Source organism: Rissa tridactyla, chromosome 3, assembly GCF_028500815.1.
Source record: "Rissa tridactyla isolate bRisTri1 chromosome 3, bRisTri1.patW.cur.20221130, whole genome shotgun sequence".
NCBI lineage: Eukaryota > Metazoa > Chordata > Aves > Charadriiformes > Laridae > Rissa > Rissa tridactyla.
Window position 1 is genome coordinate 97,317,306 of NC_071468.1, and position 25,398 is coordinate 97,342,703.

Sequence of the window (25,398 nt, forward strand, 5' to 3'; positions counted from 1 at the left end):
TTCTAACTTGGGAGCAGGAATATCTGGGGGGGGAAACAGTGTCAAAGCCAGGATAAAATCAAGAAAAGTGATATCCACTGCCGTCTTCTCTTCCACAAACCTAGTCATTTCATCATAAAAAGACCATCAGGTTGTTCAGGCATGGTTTTCCCTTGATAAACCTATAGAACCACAGAATAGTTTGGATTTGAAGGGACCTTTAAAGATAATCTAGTCCAACTTCTCCTCAATGAGCAGGGACATCTTCAACTAGATCAGGTTGCTCAGAGCTCCCCTGTCCAACCTGACCTTGAACATTTCCAGGATGGTGCATCTACCACCTTCGCTGGGAAACCTGTTTCAGTGTTTCACCAACCTTATTGTAAAAAATTTCTTCCTTATAGCTAGTCTAAATCTACCCTCTTTTAGTTTAAAAGCATTACCCTTTGTCCAAACTCAGTGGGCCCTACTAAAAATTCTGTCCCCATCTTTCCTATAGGCCCCCTTTAAGTACTGAGAGGCCGCAATAAGGTCTTGCCTTCTCTTCTCCAGGCTGAACAACCCCAACTCTCTCAGCCTGTCTTCATAGGAGAGGTGCTCCAGCCCTCTGATCATCTTTGTGGCCCTCCTCTGGACCTGTTCCAACAGGTCTATGTTCTTCTTATGCTGGGAGCTTCAGAGCTGGATGCAGTACTCCAGGTGTTGTCTCATGAGAGTGGAGTAGAGGGACAGAATCACCTCCCTCGACCTGGCCGACCAGGCCACCCTGCTTTTGACACAGCCCAGGATGTGGTTGGCCGCCTGGGCCTCAAGCGCCCATTGTCTGCTCCCGTGCAGCTTTTCGTCCACAAGTACCCCACGTCATCCTCAGCAAGGCTCCTCTCAACCTGTCCTGGTTTGGGGTGGAGCAGAGCCAACTTTCTGTTCAGTGAGAGGCTCTTGTTCACACTTGCTGCTGTGGCAGCCAGGGTCACTGACTGGGTTGTTCACCCTGTGAAGGGGTCACACCTGTGGGGAGGAGTGATCAGGCCAGGTGACCCAAACTGACCAATAGGACGTTCCATCCCATCTGCCGTGCACAGTAGAAAACCTGAGGGATCAAAAGAATCAGGTTGGCTCTTTGTCTTTGGCTTTTCTCCAAGGGGTTCCTCTCCGAGGACTCTTTTCCAAGGGCTCCTCTTCTTTGGGTCTTTTTCAATAGACTGCTTCTTCTATGGCTGTCTTTCTTTGATGACTGATGTCTGATGAGGACCCTGTCAGGTCATCTGCCATTTGATCACGGTTAGTGCGTTCCCATTTGTCACTGAGTCCAGTCCAGAACTTTCAAAGTGCCTGCCAGTGACATCTCCCTGGGAGTTTGTTACAGTTTTGTGTACATTTCTATATATTGTATCTATTCCATTATTTCCTTTTTTACAATTTTATTATTAATATTTCATTAAAATAGTTTATTTTTTTCTAAACTCACAAATTTTTTATCTCTCTTCTTCTCTTTGGAGCAAGAGGTGGGGGAGACCATCTGTCACCTTGTCATTGGCCAACCTGGCCCAAAGCATGACACAACTTACGCTGGTTGTTCCTAGTCACCTTCTTCTCCTTCTATTGCCTAGAAATGGCTTCTAAGAGTTTTCATTGCATGATCTTCCCAGGGACTAAAGTGAGGCTTACTGGCCTGTAGTTTCCCATATCATCCCTTTTGGCTTTTTTTGGGTGATAAGTGCAGAGTTTGCCTTTCCTAGTCACTATGGCCTTTCAGGCATGATAGAAGGCAGCCTTCCAAGGATGTAAGCCAGCTTTCTCAGCACCCTCGGATGGAGCCCATAGGGTTTGAGTTCAGGGTTCCTGAACTGAATTACAGGAAATGAATACAAGAATTGAATACAAGAGTTTGTGTTTGGCCCAGTATTCTTTATGCCACAACAGAAACCAACTTAGATTATTGTGTCTAACCTTTGTTATCCAAGTTCGCTATTTGGATGTGACCTTTTGATGATTTGATTTCCAGTCTTGTATTTACAGCTTCAGCGACAGGAGAAGATAGTCCAGTACATATTTTCTTTTTTGAGCAGACATTTATTTTATGTGGTCTGTAAAGGTTACTATAGCATATAGCAGTGACCTCTAACTAGGAAGCTTGAGAAATGTATTTGTGGTTTCAAAGCAGTGAAGTGTCTGAACAGCTAAGAATCCTATTTGTAAGAAAGAAAGGTCTCTATAGTGCATGCAAAGTCTCTGGTCGTTAAGGATACAAAGTCAATAACCACCTAATTTTTTGTACAGATTATGCTCAAACTATGCTGTGCTACAGTCCATTCATAATGAGTGTTTGGCAACAGCAACTCTCACTGTGTATACAAATTAAATCTGGTGATTAGGAACTTGGATGACAGTACAGTCCCCTTGTTTAGTAAAATATAATTGTTTTGGGTTACAGATCTGTGCCTTTAGGGAGGAAAATCCTTGTCTTTTGGCAAAGAATATCTAAATGTGAAGTGTTTGTTCTTCATGCTCATTACTGTCTAATTTGAATGTATTTAGTATAGCAGTTCTAAGGTGATTTCACCAATGTGTTGTACAGTTAATTACTATTTATCTTCAAACAAAACCAGCTTCTTTTCCTGGATTTATAGGAGTCAGTAAAAGAGGACTAGAACAAGCTCTGCTTATTCTGACTGCTGAAAAGAAACAGCATGTTATTTATCAATAGCATCAATGTAGAAGACACCACTTTATAATGATAAAAAGGACACTGCTCATGCAGTCATGACATGTTAGGACTTATTGCCTAAAGTGGTATCATGGATTGGGAGAAAATCTCAGTTTGATTCTCACACAGTTTTGTCCAAGTTTCCTGCACCTTCATAGAGGTTACTAAATGCAACATTAAAAAGAGTTTCGAATAACTTCTGATTCTTTTTGCATGTATTACTCCATATTGACCAGAAAAAAAATATTGAATCTGATTCTTGCACATAATGTAAGATTATGGTGATGTATCCTCTCGCACATTCTCTCTCTTTCTATAGCTGGTCTGTTTGATATTAATGATTTATACCAAGAGGAAAAAAACCCAGAAGAAATATTTTCAATATGTACTATCCAGTAGGTGCCATACATGCATTCTGTCAGTTTATGGGAAACATTCTTGCTCCACATCAAGCAGATTTGGAAATGTTTGAGAACAGGTTTTTAATTTGTTAGTGAAAATAGAGGAAAGTGATCCACCAGTCTCATGCAGCTGACAGCAGTAAGCATACTATACATCACAGTTAAAAATCTGCAAGGTAGATTGAATGGCCAAAAAAAATAATGTAGCTGTATCAGAATGGTGTCAGCTGCAGGCTAATTAGTTCTCTTTAGAGGCATGGTTGTAAAGACACATACAATGCCATACTAACATGGCTGAAGTGATTTTGGCCTACCAGAGCTACTGGTCTGCACGTCTGTCTTAGGGACTCTAACGCTCTACTGCATTGTGCTACCTAGACATGTGCTGATAGTTCTTTTCTCAGTTTTCTAGTTTCTGAAGTCCTTCAGTACCTGACTTCCCATGTGGATTTCATGGAAAGGCTGGTTGCCTCTCTCAGAGGAATGGATTTTGCTGAGGCTTCCAAGAACATTGGCACCGTTCTTGTTATTTCTCTCATTCCCATAAAGTGGTAATCAAAGTAATTATAGTAGTAGTGGGAGGAGGAGTAGTAATAGTAGTAGTAATAATAATAATTCCTTCCTCCAGGAAACCATGCCTCACATGAATAGAATCACTGTTAAACATTGTATCTTAATTATGGAAGTGCTGCTCTGAAGTTCTGCGGTTTGCTTATGTTTTTGATCATGGTACTATATATACCATGTAAGTATCTTTCCTAGGACACACACATGCTATTGAACAGAACAGGAACATGTAATAAAACTGAGACAATCCCCAGCCAAACAGATAGTAACACTGAAATTGGTAACATCCTAATTTACTTTCTTATAATCTATCAGATCAGTGTTTTAGGGTAAAGCAGATGTAGAATCCTTCCCTGAGGATTTTTTGAGCTGCTTGAAATGCAGAATTTAGGGGATAGGACAGTCCTGTGAGAACATCAGAGAGCTTGTGGGCAAGTGATTATATCTAGATCTTACCTGTTATGGTAAGCTATTAGGTGAGAATTTAAATTATCTAGGGCTTCTAGAGCCAAAATCAGTGCTTCACGTTATACCTGCAACAAATTTGAGAAAGCCCTGATGCATCTGTTAGAGCTGTTTCTGAGCTGTTACTGCTAGCTAGGAAAGTCTCTGTACTTTTCAGCAAGTGTAACTTTGGAGGGGTCTTTGAATGTATTCAAGTATGCCACTGTGCATGCTTTAAAGGAGTTTCTGTTCTATTCTATAAGAGTTACCAAGGCCCAGGGGACTGAAATCTCAATTTCCACACAAATTGCTCTGCTACAAATACTGTGACAAAGGAACTTTTAAGCAGCTTTAATGCTGGAACACCACAGAGGAACATTATGCATCATAATGCCAGTCTATTCTTTTGTGATTCTGTGATATTTCTTTGAGCTTTGTGCAAGTTGTAAATGTATTTAATGTCTAAATCTTTTCTATTAAATTACTGTAGTATTTCTAAAAGATAATGTTACAAATGAAATAATAATATTTTAATAGCTATTTCTGATGGTGTGGTTTTTTTTGCTATGTACTCAAAAATTCATGACTAGGAACTAGTTAGATAAAAACATGCAATTCATCACTTAAAAACCTGTGGATGTTTCAGTCAGTCACAGCAATAAATATCTAAAGCAATGACTGGTGATTGATGGTTTAACTTGCTGTATGTTAGAACAGTTACTGTAAAGTTGTGCTGCTTATTTCTGAAAAGCATGACCATGGTAGCATCATGGAATTTTTTGGTTCTCTGTAGCCATCTCTGCTGGCAATCTCTGTCTCTTATCCTCAACAGGATTCAGAGAAGTAGATGACTTCATGAAGAGTATTCACTAAAGTAGAATGGGTTGACCTTTCATGCTAAGAATCTAGTGGCCATTCCAAAGGTCTTTTTCTAGTATGCAGTGGAAATATTTCTGGGGGGTTCTCTGGGTCTCACTGATTGCATGACTTGGATCTGTTTTATTTCTCTGCAGTCAGCCTAAAGTACTATTCTAAGTTGCCAACTTCTCATTTGAAACAATTAGTGAAGGTGTTGTGCTATAGTAATTAAATGAACCAAACATTGGTGCCTAAATATACTACCTAAGGCATACCTGCATTCTAACTAATAAATTTTCTCATCAGTAATTAGGGTTATTTCCAGTGTTTGTACTTTCTGCTTGCCTGCATGGAGTCTCAGTGTGTGATTAGCATCAATCTAAATAGGAAAACAAGGAGCCTACCTAGCCTACCTTTTTGCATACTTTCTTTTTGGATTTTTTTGAGGGGGTTGAATTTGACCAGAGTGATTATAAGAATTTTACATAAGAAGTATGACAATTGTTAGGCTATGATGAAATACATGCTATTCACAAAAAAAATTTCCATTTAACCATGATCAGATTCTTGTTGCATTGTCATCAGCTTCTATGCATCAGTTGCATACTTTCGATCCCATGCATTTTGCCATTAACCAGGCTACCAGATCAAGCTACTGGGGGAAATTTCATTCTTGAATCAGAATAATTCAGGTTGGAAGAGACCTTCTGAGGTCTCTAGTCCAACCACTGAAAGTGGTGTTAGGTATGGAGGCTGCTCAGGGTTTTGTCCAGTTGGGTCTGGAAAACCTCCTAGGACGGTATTGTTTTAATTTCTGATGGGTCATTTGAACTGTAACATGAACAATACATTACTTTATTAGTAATAAGTATGATTTGTTGTGTCCCAAGAAGAGAAAAACAAGTTGAGTTTTTCGCAATACACTAAACTTTGATTATCATTTGACTGTAAAAATGTGTAACTGCTTGAGTCTTAAATAAGACTATTACAGGCTACATAAAAGATGCCAAATAGAGAGGAAAATCAAAAGCTATAATAATAATCATCATAATATTAGTATATTCTGGAGGCATTCAGATTATAGAGTGATAAGGAGGTAAATGTGAATTTTTTTTTAAACAAAGCTATATTATTTTAGAGTGATGCTAGAACATCTTTTTCTTGGTGCCTTTACCACATAGTGCAGCTCTCCAATTTCCCTTAATTTTATTTTTACACTCCATTTTATATGAAAGTGTTAAAATGGCCAATAAACAGTGACTATACTGAAAAAAACATGGGTATGCCTCTGTAAGAATATGTTTATATTAATATATATGCGCAATATATGAAATATATACATTATATATAAAATACATCATATCAATACAGTTCTTTTCTCCGTATTGAACTGTATTAGTTCAAATGAGAGACACTTCGCTTCTTAAAGTTCGTCATTCAGTTACAAGTTTTCGGTTATTGTTTAGCTTTAAAAGTTTTTCTCAATTTTAACAAAGTAATTGCTCATACTAAACGTTATGTTCTTAAAATCATTTAAAATGTCATAAATATTGAATTGATATTTGCAGCTTGCCCAGCTACAATGAGACCTCCTCTGGCAATATTGACAACTCTGATATTTTTGTCATGATGTTTCCAATATTCCGACATGAATTAACAGATTTTACTTGCACTGTCTTCAGATTTATCTTGTTCTCCATCCCTTTTTGTAAGTTTATTCATTTGTGAATTGAATCATAATTCTAAATTGTGGTGTCTTTAGGTATAGCTTGATTTTGTCATTTTTCAATCCAGTAGATACAATTTCTGCCCTTAGCAGGGGCATGCCCTGCTGTGTGCGGCGCAGTGCAGGGGCTTCGCCTTTCCATGGCCTGAGCTGGGTGTCCCTGGTTTAACCCCTGCGCTGGGGCCAGTGACTGCTGCCTCCTCTGCTCCAGCTTCAGCTCTGGGGATGGTCCCTGATGCGGACGGGTGTCACCCCGACCCCCAGTCACTGTCTGCCAAACCATAGCCCTTTGTGTGCTGGGGGCTGGGGACCACAGCCAGGCTGTAGCTGGCATCCTGGGAGAAGGAAGGGGGCTGTGACTGGGAAAGGTTTGAAGGGATACCGAAGCAGAGCCCAAGACTAGGGGAAGAAAAAAGTATCAACCTCATGTTCCTTCAAACAAAGAGAAGAAAGAAATCCCCCACCAGGCACATCACAGTCACCCTGGCAAAGATGTCATGATCCCAGCAAATCCTTGCAGTGCCCCTCTGTCCACCCCCCATCTACAATTTTCATGAGAAAACTATAGTGTCACACTTTAGAGCTGCGGGGAAATTTCGAGCCTGAGCACCCCATCAGTAGAAAAAGTTAGATAGTGGCAAGGTTCGCTGGGATTTTTGGTATAACCATCTTAACCATTTTAATATCAATGCTTTTCAGTATTGGTTATTTTGACTACTAGACTGTTAAAAAATTAATGGGACTGTCATTAAATTCTAGACTCTCTATATGGTGTGTGCCCTTTCACCTGTCACGAGATTATGGATTTTTAAATATCTGTTGTTTTGAGCAGAAAGTGTTCAAATCACCAAGATCTGATGCTTGATCTGATGTGCTCTATGACTAGCCACAGCAATAAGGCAAGAAGTAATTTGCGTAGGCAGATTGATGCTTCTTATGCATCATGCAACAGTCTAGAGTTCGAATATCTAAATAACAGACACTGCAGGCTAAAGGTGATGTTTATTTATGTATTTAATCCCTCTGGTTCTTGCATTCATTTTTAAGTTAAACAGGCAGATACCGTTCTCAAAAGCCATGCATACATATCGAAGACCCAAAATTGATATTTAATGAAAACAAGTATCTTAAAAGTTTTACAACAAGCAAATTAGTCTGTATTTGTCTAAATTACTTTGTTGCCTGTGGTCTAATCTTATCTTGTAAAGTTCTCGTTGCTTTCCCATCCAGAGTGGAAATCAAACCTTGTCTAAACAAAGAAAAAAATACTTACTTCAGAATAGTTTGCAACCACTTACATTTTCTGCAGTCCAATCAGCACAAATTTAACTTGACTTAATATAAGGAAGGTGAAATAGCTGCCTGAAATAAATCTATTAGTGACACAAAATAAAATAGAAATAGAAATGCTAGACCTCTGGTATTAGTCACTATGCTATAATAAATCTTTCTTAGGATGAAATCAACAAAAAACAGGCTCTGCAACCTTATCAACCCTAGTTTTTCATCCGGCATGCTTAGAAAACTTTTGTTACAGTTTATTTACTGATAACAGCCTGAATGAGGCAATACTAAAATGATGTAAAAAGGGCATTATGCTGCTCACAAGATTAATGTCACTGTGACAAAATGAGTACTAGTTCTTTGCAGTCAGTTACTAATTTTAAGATGCAACATATTTCTAGATTTGTAAGACAGTTGTATTAGAATATGGTGATTGGGGCTTATTATACGAAAGTTAATTTATCAGAGATGAAAGATAAATTCTGATGAAAAATGTCTTCTAAGGAGACTAAAGGATTTATTTACAATGTGATTTTGTACATATGTGTATTCAGAAAATTTCTCTATTATAGAAAGTATTTCAAAAGCCACGGTAATAAATTTATAGCTGGTAGAAATTATTACAGATTATTTGATGTCATGCCATATTTTTTCAAGACGAGTTTTCTGCATCTTCCTCTAATAGCTAAAATACACCAATTTTTCACCTAGTACTCATCCCAGCTTTTTTTCCTTTAATTATGAGATGCTAATACATTATTTTTCCATATACCGGTTTATCTTTAAATTGCTTTTGATCCCAGATAGCTCAGCTGATATATTTCTTTCAGTATTATTTTCTTGGTTTTTTTCTCTTGTGCAAAAAGTCAGCTAAGAATGGTCAGTTACCGTTCTTGATCATGGTCAAGACAAAACATGTTTGAATGCATATTTTCTATCTGTCCAAATTAAGATTAAATTAAAATTAAGTTTAAGAAGCTGCAAATAACTCCAGCGTTAAGTATCATATTTGAGTGTTTTTCCACAACTTCTGTCGATGATTTGTAATTGTTTACTGTTATATATTTCTTGGAGTTATATCAGTAATGAGGACAACTGTTAAATGAATGCTGAGTTTAAAAAAATTAAGAGTTTAAAAAACCCCAATAATTAATCCCCTGTAAGCTCATACAAGTATGGTACCAGTCATATCTAGTTTAAGTCTTCAAGTTACAGAAAAGGAAAATCTCTTTATATCATGTATATGTTGAATATTTCTCCACAATTTGGTGGTTCTCAGTAAGTAGTTCTGAGTACATTTTTTTTTACAAAAGAAATACTGCAATGATACCTGTTTTTAAAACTCTCCAAGTTTATAATAGTACGGGTTTTTTTAGGAATGAAAGGAAGATGTAAAGTATGTTTTTCTCAATATGTCTTGTCTTTTGAAACATAACTTTTAAAATTATTTATTGACACATTAAATTTATGCACTGAGTCTTCTTTTCCCACAATCAAGTAATGAATTTCCACTGCATTGCCATTGCATTCATTGAGCTGTTCAGGCAAAAACTTGTTCAATGGCATTGAAATAGTAGATCAATGTAGCATAAATAAGAGTAGGTCAGGAATGTAAATCAGAATCTATGTAATTACAAGATGTAACTCATCTGAAGGAACTATAATTTTTCCTTTCTCAATAGATTATGCAGTAATGGAACCACATGTGAATAGGGAACAATTATCAATGATTACTTTAACCCTTAATCTGTTTTTCAGAATCGATATATCAATATGTGTCAGCCTCTTCAAATGAAAGGCTGCAGCCACTGTGGTATCGCAGCCAAGCTTCTAATGCGTTGATTATGGTGAAATCAAATTTCATTAGGTGATTTTGGAATCTGCAACTGGTATATTGCTGAACTAATATTTAAATACCTTACTAGCAATATACTATTTTTTAAAATAAAATGTAACTTGATTTCAGGTTTATTTCCCTTGGTGGATGTATTACACCTATGCAGAGGACAGAAGACAGCAGCAGTGAAAGGTAGCAGGCGGAACGAATGGCATTGGATTATTTATAAAGCAAACTATTTTAAATAATAAGAAAAAAACCTGAACAGAGCTATTCTAGGGTTTGCTTTCTTCAAGATAAAAAAAAAAACAAACTAGTAAAACACTCAAGCTACTTTTTTAATTATTATGGCTTTAACATAGATCCCATTATCAAAGGCAAATTACTAAATTTGAACTGAGAACCTTTAACTTTTAAAATACAGATGTGCACCTCCTAAGTAACATCTGTAATTAACTAGGAAAGTGAGGTTTTTAAAAGTAAGTTGTATTGTTTTGGTAAGAGTACATAGTACAAAAAACAGCAGCGCAGCAGTGTGTACATTACTACTACCCATTTCACTAATATATGGCTTAGCATAGTGCAAGTACCACTGCGCCAAGATGTGGTCTATACAGAATCGTACAGCAGCCCCTCTCAGTTCAGTTTCCTGGGGGTACCTGCCAAGTCCCATCTCCTGTCGTGCACTTGCCACTAGATCATGACACCAGTGGTCTAGGGCTGCTGGGGCTGAGGCCACAGGCTTCAAAACAGAATCCGGGATGTTTTATTCTCTTTGACTCAATCAGAAGGCTGAGAATATTTGTGGAAAAAGCAATTCCCTCAAATGTGTAGGTTTTTACATACCTAACGTGCATATTAATTTGAATATTACACTACTAGTCTTCACTGGGTAAAAACATTCCCCACAATCTTAACGTAACTATTTGTAGCATGTTAATAGATTTATTGCAAATGTCTGATTTTGATCTTTGGCGGTATATTCACACAGTGACTAGACAGAGTTTGGGGTATCTCTGTGCTTCTTCCTTGCTATGAATCCCTTGCTTTAAAAAGCTGCGAGTAGTTGGGTGCATAGCAATGGCAAAAGGCTATAGGAACTTTTCATTTACTCTTCACATTTGTGTATAAAATAGCTGGGTTTGGGTTGCCACTGAGATACTTAAGTAAATACCTCATTACAGAGAGGCAAAAAATACCTTTCATTTTTGTTGTGAAATGGAGAGCCAGAGGAACTGATGTAACTTCTGGCTTCTGGACACTTTTGTCTAAGCATTCCTTTTCTGTCCTCCACACCTGCCCTGGCCCACACACCTGAAAAATCATGTGAATGTTCTTGCATTATCCCTAGTGTACTGGTTTTGTCTGGGAGAGCTAAATTTCTTCATAATAGCTAGTATGGGGCTATGTTTTGGATTTGTGATCAAAACAGTTTTGATAACACATCAATGTTTTAGTTATTGCTGAGCAGTGTGGGCACCGTGTCAGGGTCTTTTCTGCTTCTCACACAGCCCCACCAGTGAGTAGGCTGGGGGTGCACAGAATTTGAGAGGGGACACAGCTGGGACAGCTGACCCCAGCTGACCCAAGGGAGATCCCAAACCATATGGCGTTGTGCTCAGCAATAAAAGCTGTGGGGAAGAAGGAAGGGGAGACCTTCGGTGTTAGGGTGTTTTGCTTCCCCAGCAACTGTAACGCGTGTTGAAGGCCTGCTTTCCTGCAGATGGCTGAATGATGGGAAGCAGTGAACAAATTCCTTATTTTGTTTTGCTTCCATGCACAGCTTTAGCTTTACCTATTAAACTGTCTTTATCTTGACTCATGAGTTTTCTCACTTTTACCTTTCTGTTTCCCCTGTCCCACTCTGGGGGAGCGAGCTGTGTGGGGCTTAGCTGCCTACCAGGCAGTGGGCAGTAGCTGCCTACAAAGAAACCTAGGTACATGTCGGTTGTCAATTAGTATTTCATAAAGTACTTTGAGATGTTTATTGGAAGATGTGTGGCACTAATTTGCAGGAAAATTACAAGCAGAAAAGTGCACCACCGTATCTCACATAATGAATGTCTTCAAAAAGATTTCAAAGAATTCTGCATCTTACATCATTTACTGAAAGCTTTTCTCAAAATTTCATTTTGAGAAGATAAGTGTCACAGTTAGATCACCAGCAAGACATGCACCATTTTAATTATGTATTCTCCTTGTAGGAAACCTGTGCTATTCATCTTTCTAATAACTGCATATAAAAATTCCTCTTAAAATTTCAATTTCTCCATTAAACTATTTTAATTGCAAGTTGACCCTCAAAGCCGCCTAGCCGTGCCACAATACAGATGTTATCATTGTAATATATTGCAATATAACCACTCTTTTGGGCATTTGCACCTGTAGGTAATACCAGTGGGATATTCTTTATTGATGAATATAATGAACAATATGAGCAATGTGTGTAAATAAAACAGTTTATCTGGAATTATTAATATTAATAAATAAACTGTTAGCTGGTTTGAGTTTAGAATTTAAAGCTTAGTTGTTATCTTCTGTTTTTTACACAGGTGACAGATGTGAAGTAAATACAGATGAATGTATGTCTTCTCCTTGCCTCAACAATGGAAGTTGCATTGATGACATCGGTTCCTATAAGTGTCACTGTAGGAGAGGTTTTATTGGAACAAACTGTGAGATAAATGTTAATGAATGCTTGCCAGATCCTTGTCTTCATGGAAGGTGGCTATTTTTATTTAACTATTATTATCTCAACGGTAATGTACCTAACTAGCAATATTTAAGATTTAATGATATGGGAAGTTTGATAAATATGCTTTTAATTATGTTCTTCCATAAAGTAAGAGTTCAAGCACACTTAAAGATGACAGATGTTGCCTGCTCAAGCTAATGTAATATACTGTTACATTATCTCAGTTTCTCTTTCATTTTTGTTCATTAACATAAACCAGTTTTTGGCACATGTGCACTAATTAGAGTTTAATATACTTAAAAGTGAATCTTTAGCTGTTTCATGCCAACAGGTTGAAATGGGAAGATGTCTTTTAATATGAGAATCAGTATCCTTATAAAACCCCTCAGCACCTGTAATATACACATTTAAATCCTATTATTAAAATTAATTGAAAGTGCTACGGATTTCAGTAGGTTACATGAGACCACTATTTTGAAATGTATGGAAAGATACTACTAGTGCTGAATCTAGAATTGCATAGCTTCATCTGAGTAACACTATTTTGTATTTCAGATGTATAGATCTCATTGATGGATATCAATGCTCTTGTGAATCAGGATGGATTGGCTCAAGATGTGAGATAAATATTAATGTATGTATTTAAATTTTACTTTAATTATAGGGGAAAGGGTAATATGCCACTTGAAACTCATTTTTATTTAATTAACTTCTGAATGGGTCGGTTTATTGAAAATGTGTGACAAATTCTGTTGTTTCAAATCCATTCTGGAAAGCTTATTATTTGTTACTTACATGAAACTGCATTAAAAAAGATCATGGAGAAAATGTCTAAGGAACTTTAAAGGTGAAGTGTGAATGATAAATCTGAAAAGCCACAGCAAGCTAAGCCAACATTACCTGAAAATCATTTATCACTCAATTCATCCTGGATGACATAACTACCTAATTTGGATTGTGAGCCCCATTTGCTGCACGTTAACTGTATATTTGAATAGTAAACCTCAAGATGCCGTGTTTACACAGAAAGTAGGCATGACTTGCGTTTAAAATTACAAAATCCAGGTAATTGTAGAATTCTATGATAGAAAATTATGATGTACAAAATACACTGCCCACTTCCTCCTCTTAAGTAAATTTAACTAAAAATACCTCATATTACATAAAGAAAGTATGGTCTATAACTTTTCTGTTGAAAATGCATGACAGTCTCCTACAAGGAGTAAATCTATCTGGAATATTATCTTCTAACTTCTTTTACAGAAAGAAAAAGTCAGAAAATAAGTAATTCAGCTCAACAGAGTGCGCATCATGATATGATATTGCAAATCTGTATGATTATCAGCTGTTGCCAATGCTAATATGAAATACTCTTGGGTAGTATTTTCTCTAGCAACATCCATGATTTACACTTTCCTCCATTTTAAGAGAATGAGAGATTAAATGACCTGTAGACAACAGCATAAAGTCATATTCAAAAGATAACCACATTTCACACAGAGGTGTTTGAAAATGCATAGATTAGAAATTCATAGAAAGAAACAATATACATACACATTTGACAGATAAGTCTGTCACAGCGATGGCTTCATTTTTTGATATTCATTGTTTGCATGCAGTGTGATTCCCAGATTAGACTATGCTGCAGGTGTCATATTTTTAAAAGCTCTAACACTGCATTCATACTGCTAGGCATATATCATGCCTCTGTAAGTCTTACAGTGATCAGCAAGGCTTTCTGACTGTGTCGGGGCGTGCACATCTGGATAATCGTGGTAGGCTTGTGCTCTGTAATTGTTTTGCTCTAGATTAACATCAGCCAGTTCCTTTGTTTAAAATAATGATCAGGCATTAATCCAGGTAAATATACTTCAATATTTTCTTCACTTGAAGATACATTTCTTTGTATTAAGGTTTATGCAACTTCATTGGGTGTAAGTGCCAAGGTTGTGTCTAGACGGGATGGTGCAGGGCAGCTTCTTTGAGAACAGGCCAGCGGCTGCCCCGTGCTGGACACAGCTGGTTCTGGTCAGCTCCAACTGAAACACCACAGGACACAGCTGAGCCCCAGAGGTGGTGGCATATTTAACAAAAGGTAAAAAACCCTGCCCAGCAGAGAGAGGAGTGAGGAAAAATAGTGTGGGAAGCTGTGCTGCAGTGATCGTGCACTGGTGCATTTTGCAGTCCTGAGGAATATGAGTCAGCTGAAGAGTAAAGTCAGGACCCTGAATTTTAGGAAAGCACCTTCCAGCTTTTCAAGGAGTTAGTCAATAGGACCCCCTAGTAAACTGCTCTCAGGGACAAGGGAGCAGAACAGAGCTGGCAGATCTTTAAGGAAGCTTTCCACACAGTGTAAGAACTCTCGATCCCCAGGTGTGTGAAACCAGGAAAGGAAGGCAAGAGACCACCATGGCTGAGTTGAGACCTACTGGTCAAACTGAAGTGCAAGAAAGAAATGCACAGACAGTGGAAGCAGGGACAGGTATCCTGGGAAGAGTATAGGGACACTGCCCAGTTATGTAGGGATAGGGTCAGGAAGGCCAGGGTGAAACTGGAGCTGAACTTGGCAAGGGATGCAAAGAATAAAAAGGGCTTCTACAGGTATGTCAGACAGAAAAGGAAGGTCAAAGAAAGGTACCCCCCATGATGCGCAAGGCTGGCAAACTGGTAACAACGTACAAGGAGAAGGCTGAGGTACTTAAAAAGTCTTTTGCCCCTCAGTCTTCACTGGCCACCTCTCTCCCCATACCTCTCGAGTGGATGGACCACAAGACCAGGACTGGTGGAGAAAAGTCCCTTCCACTGTAAAAGAAGATCAGGTTCATGACCACCTGAGGAACCTGAACACACAGAAGTCTATGGGTCCTGATGAGATGCCTCCCCAAGTCCTGAGGGAATTGGCTGATATAGTTACCAAGCCACTATCCATGATATTTGAAAAGCCATGTCAATCAGGTGAAGTCCCTAGTGAGTGGAAAAAGGGAAACATTACACACATTTTTAAAAAGGATAGAAAGGAGGACCCTGGCACCTACTGACCTGTCAGCTTCAGCTCTTTGCTGGGAAGAACATGGAACAGATCCTCCCTAGAAGCTATGCTAAGGCATGTGGAGAACAGGGAGGTGATTTGAGACAGCCAGCATGGCTTCACCAAGGGCAAGTCCTGCCTGGCCAAACTCGTGGCCTTCCGCAATGGAATGGCTACATCAGTGGACAAGGGAAGAGCTATGCATATCATTCATCTGAACCTCTCTAAAGCTTTTGACAGTTACCCACAACATCCTGCTCTCTAAATTGGAGAGATATGGATTTGATGGGTGGACTATTCAGTGGATGAGGAGTTGGTTTGGATAGTTGTATCCAGAGGGTAGTGGTCAACAGTTCAACATTCAGATGGAGATCAGCGACAAGTGGTATCCCTCAGGGGTCCGTTCTGGGACCAGCACTGTTTAATATCTTCATCAATGACGTAGACAGTGGGATCAAGCGCACCCTCAGCAAGTTTGCAGATGACACCAAGATGAGTGGTGTGGTTGACACAACTGAGGGATGGGATACCATCCAGAGGGAGCTGGACAGGCTCAATGAATGGGCCCTTGTGGACTTCATGAAGTTCAACAAGGCAAAGTGCAGGGTCCTGCACGTGGATCAGGGCAGCCCCTGTATTAGTACAGGCTGGGGGATGAGGGAATTAAGAGCAGCCCTGCAGAGAAGGACTCAGGGGTACTGGTGGGTGAAAAGCTGGACATGAGCTAGCAATGTGCACTCGCAGCCCAGAAAGCCAACCGCATCCTGGGCCACATTAAAATAAGCGTGGACAGCAGGTTGAGTGGGATGATTCTGACACTCTGTTCTGGTGAGACCCCAGCTAAACTACTGTGTCCAGCTCTGGAGCCTTCAGCACAGGAAAGACATGGACCTGTTGGAATGAGTCCAGAGGAGGGCCACAAAAATGATTAGAGAGCTGGAGCACCACTCCTATGAGGACAAGCTGAGAGAACCTGGAGAAGGGAAGAGTCTGGGGAGACTTTATTGCAGACTCTCAGTACCTAAAGGGGGATTTATAGGAAAGATGGGGACAATCTTTTTAGCAGGGTCTGTTGTAATAGGACAAGAGGTAATGGCTTTAAACTAAAAGAGGGAAGATTCAGACTAGACAGAAGGAAGAATTTTTCTATGACAAAGGTGGTAAAACACTGGAACAGGCTCCCCAGAGAGGTGGTAGATGCCCCATCCGTGGAAGCATCCCAGGTCAGATTGGATGGGGCTCTGAGCAACCTAGTCTAGTTGAAGATGTCCTTGGTCCTTGCAGGGGGGTTGGACTAGATGACCTTTAAAGGTCCCTTCCAGCCCAAACTATTCCGTGATTCTGTGTGTGACTATAATATAGCTAGGTTTATGACTGTAGTATGAGAAAGCATGCCAGATAAATTCGGCAGGTACACATTCAATTTCAGGAAAGGAAACTGTGTAAAAAGAAACTTGTATCTATAAATCAAAATTCCAAAGAAAATATTTTAGTCATTTTGAACTCATTTTGAATTGAATGATGTTGGATAAACCCAACATTCTGAAATATGGAAATAAGTTTTCCCAGTTCATTCCACAAAGTATTATATGTATATTTAATCCACCAAATGAAAACGCTTTAACACAAGAATTAGTTTCTAAAACAATTATTTACAGCATTGATTTCCTTTCTGCCTTTTTTTTTTGCTAATCCAAATTCTTTACCCCATGGCTCTTGTTTGTCACAAAAATCTCCGCTTTTGACCTGAGGATACTTTTGCCCTCAGTCCTGTCATAAAGCATGTTTCTTTTCTGGTGCAGTACCTGTCTTTGATTTTCTTTCTTTTCAACTCCATCAAATTCAAGTTTTAAAGCTCTGTCTTGTTATTGCTTCTACAAGACAGTGACTTCCACCTGGAATCCAGTTTTCTCAGAAATACCAGGATGCTTGCTCCCACTCCCTGAGTTGATGTTTAAGTACACTACCTTTTTCTGCTTCAAGTCTTTCTTGCAGTTAATCATGCCGTAGTTGTCTACAAAAAAAAAATCAAACAGCAAATGGTACCTGGGGCTTTATATCATAAGTATTCACAGGAAATTACACTGTATAATGCACCTCATACATACAAGTATGTCAAAAAATAGATCTGTAAATACTTATGTTTATTTCCAATAGGCTTTTTTCCCCCTTGTAGTGGATTTGCACGAGTTGTGTTCAGAATTAATCCACTTTATCTTTTGATACAAAGCAAAACTTCACTTAAATAAAAATACATCTATGATCACAATTATTTTTTTTTACCTTGGATTTTTTTAACAGAAATAAATTTTGGAATGTTGATAGAAATATTTTTTATTAGGAAAAAGAAATCCTAGCTTCTAAAATGCACTTCTAGATTTTGTTTTTAGAAACAGAATTGAACTGACGCATTATTTGGAAAAATAGTGGATTTTCACTATTTTTATTAATTTGCTAAAATGCATCCCTTCATAATTATTTCAAGCTATGGATTGTGAATATGGAAATGATACAGTGCAATGTACAGAAAGTTGGAATTTCTTAGGCATATTGACCTCACTTCTGAAGACAGATGTCAGTATGGACGCACAGATTTGGATAAGGGAGCAATACGCTTTGAGCAAAGTGCTGTGCCTTTCTAGGTCAGTTGCTAGAGTCCAGATTTCAGAACAATTCCCTGCCAGCAGAACCAGTGGAGTGTGCCATGCCAGGTGGGCTCTCTTAAGGGACAGTCATTCCTTTCCTAGTACAAACAAGATTTACTACACCATGACATTCAAAGAACAAGAAACAATACATTATTGTGCTCTAGTTAATGTAGTGGATCTTGTTTTGCATTGTTTGAACTAAGGATTCTTAACCAAACCTACCCTTAAAGGAGTTGCATAATTAGAAATCTTAATATTCTTTCACTTTTTTGCCTCGACTTTTTAATTGTCTTACTATGCTAAGAAAATAAATGAGGGCTTACATGCACTGCAACAATAATTTAGTAAAAATGAACCCAAAAAATCACCGTTCTGTTCTCATCTCAGAAGTCTGTATATTCCTTTCATTTACAGCCTCATGGAAACTAATGCTTGTATTTAACTTACGTTTGCCTAAACTATATGTTTTAGAGATGCATCCAGTGTTTCTTTAAAAAATAAGGAGGTGAAAGATCAATTACTTTTGACAGTTTTACAGTGGCTGCCTCTCAGTAGTAAAGTAGGACTTAGCTGGATATATCTGGATTTGGGAATTCAGGTAGTTGTTTTTGTACTGACTTTCTTGGTGAGTTAAAATACTCTTAATGTATAATACTTTTTTTGAAAATAACTGCACTGCCATTATCTCTCTCTCTGTCAGTTTTCTTGGTGATAAACTAAACCTAGGAACACTCATAGAGCCTTCAAGAGTTCTGAAACTCCTTATAGCAAGAATTCACAATAATTATTGCCTTTAATAGCTAGAAACAGACCTGTACTCCATGAATTTGTCTAATAATTTTTAACCCATTTATATTATTTATGGTTTTGGCAGTATCATGAGAAAATGAGATATATGATGTAATAATGTTCTTGAAAAAAAATTCTGTCCTAAAAATTCTGTTAAGTGCTATTTTCCTTAGACTTAGCGTACTTTAAAGCATTTTATCTAGTACCTAAATCATTTTATATTCTCAGTTTTTCGACATCCTTTATAATAAACAGATTCTAGAACTTGGCACAATATTTCAGTTTCCCCTAGCCATTAAAAGAGGAATAATCTCTTGTCTAAGTGTAAGTCACAGTTCCCCTCTCTGAAGACTTAAGGATAGCAGTAGCAATTTTTTCCATAGCCTTGCAATGGGAGTTCATGTTGACAGCTTGTCCATTATAACTTTCAAATCTTTTCCAAGGTCATTGCCTGTTAACAACACATAAACTCAAAGGACTCCCTGTTAGATCAAAATGAGAAAAGTTATGCTTCACTGAAAAAAGTAGACTCGGAAAAAGAAGCACTTACCGAAAGGGAGCCCTCCTGCTTACTCTAAGGAGATCAGATACAAGAAAACTCAAAGATAGCTGGATGAGAATAAAGTGTGTCAGGTAGAGTTGATAAAAACTCTATACATATAATCACAATTGTATAATTTCTATTTTGTAAAATAATTTCATTTATTTATAAGGGAGCTTATTGAAGCTGTGTTCTAAAGGATGAGCTAGGAAAGGGGAGTATTGGTATGCTGTAAAGTGTGTACTGGGTATCACTTACAGATGTGATGATGTGTGAGGAATGAGCAGAGTACCCCAGCTGAAGTTAGTAAGGGGCACTTATCTTTTTTTCGGTAACAATTGAAGGAACAAATCTCTTCAGAGTAGGAAGAACCTGACGAGGCCTGAGGAGCAGGTCTTCTGGCCTTCTGGTTTCTTGAAGATGGATGACTGCAGCCCTGATTTGACAGAAGCTGCCTGTGAAGGGAACAAACTAGAAAAGGGAAAAGATAGAGGGCAGTGATGGCCACAGAAAAAAAATAGGCAATACAACTCAGTTTGGACAGGTTACTTGCTCTGATACGACAGAAAGGAAAGTTTTACAGCCTATGAATAAACAGGTGTAGTGAGTTAACTTTGACTGGCTGGCAGACATCCACCCAGCTGCTCCTGCAATTCCCTTCCTCATCAGGACAGGGGGAGGAAATGAGAAGAAAAGCTTGTGGATCAAGATAAGGACAGGGAGATTGGTCATGGTCACCAAAACAGACTCAGCTTGGGGAAGATTAATTTAATTGGCGGATAATAAAAAGCTAAACCACTTTCCTCCAAACCTGCCAGAAAACATGCTCCTGTGCAGGCTCCTCTCCACGGGCTGCAGCTCCTGTCAGGAGCTTGGTCCAGTGTGGGCTCTCCATGGACTGCAGCTTCCTTCAGGCAGATCCTTCTGCTGCAGCGTGGTGTTCACACATGTAGAATGTGGATATCTGCTCCACTCTGGTCCTGCATGGGCTGGAGGGGGCCAGCCCACTTCACAGTGGTCTTGTCCAGGTGCCTCTCTGGTGGAGATTGCCTGAAACACCACCTCCCCCTCCTTCTTTTCTGACCTTTGTGTCTGCAAGACTGTTTTTCATGCTTTCTCCTCGCTCCTCTCTGTGATGCTTTGCTGCCCAATGTTTTGTACTCTTTCTTAAATACACTTTCCCAGAGGCACCACCACTGTGGCTGTGGGGCTCAACCATGTCCTGCAGTGGGTTGGCTGGAGGCGGCTGTGTCCAGCAGGGGCAGCCCTGGCCACTCCTCACAGAGGCCACCCCTTCCCCCCCCCCCCCCAAACAAAACATTGCCATGTAAAGTTCTTTTAACAGGACTGGACAAGAGGGATACCTGAATTATTTCAATTTGTTTTCTTAAAGGAAGCAATCTGCAAAGCCTGGAATAGTGTGTTACTGCTCGGGCAAAAGTACAGTAGGCCTATGAGGCCAGGCTAATTGTGAATTTGGAGAAGCTCACACACAGAGCTCGTACACAACAGGAAGGCTTATGTCTCCTGTTCACACCCTGAGTGAGCCAGAGAGGCCCCAGTCAAAGGATGAGATTTTCTGTGTTCTCAGAGGAGACTAAAAGTGAAAGCGTTGCTTGAAAGAAATAAAGACATCTGAGAGAATAATAAAAGAAGAGTACTCGCTGTTTGTAGACAGTCCTGAGGAATCAAACAGAAAAGTCAAAGAAAGAAAAGCTGTCCTCCCCGTTACTGCCCCTCAGTCTTTCGCTGTTATGACTGCCGGTGGTACCTGGACATCTCAGCATTTTCTCTGCTTTCTAAATGGGATATTTTTGCTGAGAACTCCAATGAGGAACTGAAAGTAATTTTGAAATGTTGTTAGAAATAATTTTGTGATCTTGGGGGCGAGTTTCATTTTGGTATTTTGTTCTTTGTGTGTGGGAGAGGAGAGGGGAAAGAGAAAAATGAAACAGAAACTGGCCTCATGATGAGTGAGGTATTGCAAAGTAGGTTTCTTTTCTGATAATGGCAAACATCTGATTCTAGTGGCACAAAATTGCAGTCATCCGTATTTATCTGCAGATGAACAACATTCAGTCTGTTAGCTTGAGTTATTTGTCACCATTTAAACTTGGTATTTATTCTCTGTATCTGCCAACCAAATACTGTAAATTTTTAAGGGACCAAGCCTGTACTGCTCTCACTGACGGCAGGAGTGATAGTGATATTTGTTTGTTTTACTTAAACAGGTTATTTGTAACATTTTGGAAGGATTACTGTAAGAGTAAGACTTACTGTGAAGCTTAAAAATTATGCATTTTTAAATTCCAGACCAAAATTAGTAAAGTTTAAAAAGACTCATTGAAAATAAGAAGGTACAAAATGAAGTACAGATAAATGAGCAATTGTGACATTTTTATAGATCAACAAATTTTTGTTTAGGAAAAGCTAAAATGACCCATCTTTATGAATATCATTTTGGTAATTTTCAGGTTTCTTTGTTATTCAAAAGCAATTTTGTTTTTGCAGGATCTGATCACTTCTAGGGGAGAAAAGGATAAAGGATATCTAACTAGGTTGGGAACTGGGCACCTGAGGTGCCCAAGAAAGTATTTCTCCTGGGCTCTACTGAAGAAGAGAGGGCGTGTTTCTTGGACTGGGAGTCCCTGAAATGTTGCTTTAATTTGGGAACTCTCTGGTTAGGGGTTATAGTTAAGATTCAATCTCCCATAATAAAAAGAAAGACAAAACTGAAATGGTATTGTTGGTTAGGTGAGCTTGTCTCCAGGGAATCACGGTAGCTGGGGATTCTCTGTAGAGCCAGCTGTTCCCTAACGCCAGACTGTGAAGTCAGTCCCTGGCAGGATCTAAGATAGGCAGGAGTTGGTCATAGCTATGTTGCAACTTCAGTTTGCCATCTAATGTTCTTGTTCTTTTATACTATGAATTAGAGCATTTAGTGGTGGTGTGGTAGCTCACCTACTTTGGCATAAAGTTATGTGTGGCATTTTTAACGTAATTGTGTGTCTGTTCACTGAAACAATTTTCTTGCCTAAGAACAGTGCAGACTAGCCCTTCTCTGGTAACAGTGTGTACTCTGGTTTTTTGCAATTCTGAAGATGGGCTTTTAATTACAGAGCATCAAAATAAATTGGAAAGTGATAGGAGTGATTTCTTTCTTACAAACTGTCTGGGTTTTATATTACTGTACAAACTAATTACTGTGGGCAGTTTTGTAAAATTTTACAAGAACAATACATTCCATAGAGGAAAATGAAAAGGTTTTACATTAAGTTTGCAATTTAGTATGGCTGTGATGGTGTATTGAGTTGAAGCTGTGAACATTTCTCTGAGCACTGAAGTTATCCTTAGTTACTTTGATGATTTTGATATTTTTTGAATTTTAATTAGGTAAAAAATTGATCTATTAATTGATAGATTTTTAATTTGTTCTCCTAATAAGCAAAGAGAAGTAGCAGGGAGGGATACAAGTGAATACAAATTAAGAAGACTAGACAAGAGAAGTTACTGGAATAGAAAAAAAAGCCAGAAAGTTGGAACTGTGATTTGAGATTTTTTTTATAAACAAAACAAAGAAGACTTCTGTTTGACAACAACAAATGTAATTAATATAGCAAAAGACTACTTCTAGAACATAGATACAGGATTTATGGTAGTCTGTAGAAATATCCCCATCTTCCTGTGGGATGTGTAATTCAATTATTTTATGTAATGCTCACTAATAAATCATCCTATAGACACCCAGCTGGAGAGCTTGTAGGAAAATAAGTTGTTTTCTCATAATTCCCCATGGATATCTGAATTTACATTCTGTCAAAGCAACTCTAGTACCTGCAGGAAATCTAAGTGCCCTTGGATATCCTTAAAGAATTAAACCTTCTAAAGTTACAGCAGTGTGAGAATAAATTTAAAATACTGGATTTAGCTAGACTATTTGGGTGGCAGCAGCAAAATAAAACTTGGGATATAGGCAAAAACTAGGTCTCTGTGCTCAAGGGCAAAATCACATTTTTGCACTGGCAATTGCACTAACTAAATTCTCCTATAATTCTGGAGAAACATTAATTTGCTGCTACTTTCCACGGTTTGAGTTTGATGACTTTTGCATTAGCTTTATCAGAGTGAATTGTTATTATGTGAACACAAATATTTCCACATGTTTCTATTTGCAATATTATGCATTAACTGATAATAAGAAAGCATTTATCAGCAAATATTTGATAAAAGGCTTGTGTGTGTTGGTTCATATAAGTAATTTTTAATTCTGTCCAGAATTGTCTTACTAAAATGCGCCTTTTTTCACTGTAGTAGGCCCTGCTATAAAAACTTAGGAGTAATTGTATAAACTATGGCTCAAAAACATGCTTTAAAATTTTAATAAAGGAATCATGAGTGGGAAGCACATACTTACGGCTGTAAGACTGCTTATATAAAAACATATTTGCATTTCTCCAAGATTAATTAGTAGGAACAAGCATAGTTTCAAGAGTGTGAGTTATAATCGAAGGATCTCTGTTTAAACAAAAATTGTCCCAAATTAGAGACCTATGATACAATAAAAGTCCAACCCTCTCTAATCTCCAGATTCAGTCTCTTGCACTTGCTGTTGATATGAATGAATAAGTAATGTGTTTTAAAGCTGTGTAGTCAATGTATTATTATTTCTCTCCTCAGGAATGTGAGTCTGCTCCCTGCATTAATGGAGGTTCTTGTCAAGATTCAGTCAATGCATTTGTTTGTACTTGCCTGAGTGGGTACACTGGCAGGTTTTGTGAAGTTGATGTTGATGTTTGCAGTGAGCCCACACTGAACTCGGTTCTCTGTTCCAATGGAGGCGTATGTGTTGATGGACCTGGAAGAACATTTAATTGCAGGTTAGTGTGAATACTGTCATATAACTGCTTTAGTTAATAAACATTGGTTTGCTAAGATTTCAGGGTGGTGGTGTTACTACATGCAGTACGTGAACTCATGCGAATTTGATTCTCAATCTAGTGCTCAAAAATATTGTTGTCTTAAACTATTCACTGTTTAATATCAGACCCTTTTTCTGGAAATTTGTCTTCTACTGCTTTTCAGAATTATATGTGGAAACTTCTAATATAAACCAACCCTAAAAAATTTAAAATCTTTATGTTTACGGGTATGTATGTACTCTTGTGTTTTGTACTCAAAGGGAAAGTTTGCAATCAAATTTAGAGGACAGCTAGTTTGTATAGTATAAGTGCACAGACATATATCCAAAGAAATCTCCTATGATCCGTCATCATCATTCTCTGGCTGTTTAAGGTTTCCGACTAAATGCATGTAATTTTATACCATATATACTCATAATATAGCGAAACTCCTTTAAAATTAAGCTACTCTATAAATTGTATACATTATTCTCTACTACATCTAAAAAATATATCAACTCACAATTATTATCTAAGGCCCTATTCAACTGCTACCTTTGTAGAAATATTAAATACTAAGAAAATACTTAATAACGAAGCATAAATATCTTTCCCTAGACAATCATGTGTTCAATATCTGGATTTAGATTGATGGACAAAATTGAAGCTAAGAATAATAGTTTTATTGAAAAAAAACACCTGCTAAGGCAAGAATGATCGTTCTTAGTTGTGTGTAACAATTTGATAGCTTTATAAGGTACTATAAGAAATGAAACTAATTTCACTTCTTATGAAATGTGGAAGATTAAGAAACAAATGTATTACTTCCAATCTGTGGCTCAGTTTCCACCTGTTGATCCTTTGTATCTTTCTGTTAATTGTTGCAGATTTACACTAGTATTCAACGGGATTAACAAGGCAAATGTCAAATGGACAGCCAGAAATTACTGTTATTGTAACTTAAGCAAATATTTACACTGATTGCTGGCATTGTTT

The 25,398-nt window shown here is 38.1% G+C and overlaps 1 protein-coding gene across 1 annotated transcript in view; it reads left to right on the forward strand.

The window, feature by feature from the left end:
• The window catches only part of EYS (eyes shut homolog), an 874,211-nt gene that overhangs the window by 377,852 nt on the left and 470,961 nt on the right, over window positions 1-25,398 (forward strand). Inside the window, exons 27-29 of the mRNA XM_054197017.1 lie at window positions 12,356-12,527; window positions 13,054-13,132; window positions 24,182-24,381. Coding sequence (XP_054052992.1) covers window positions 12,356-12,527; window positions 13,054-13,132; window positions 24,182-24,381 — 451 coding nt within the window. The remainder of the gene's footprint in view (window positions 1-12,355; window positions 12,528-13,053; window positions 13,133-24,181; window positions 24,382-25,398) is intronic.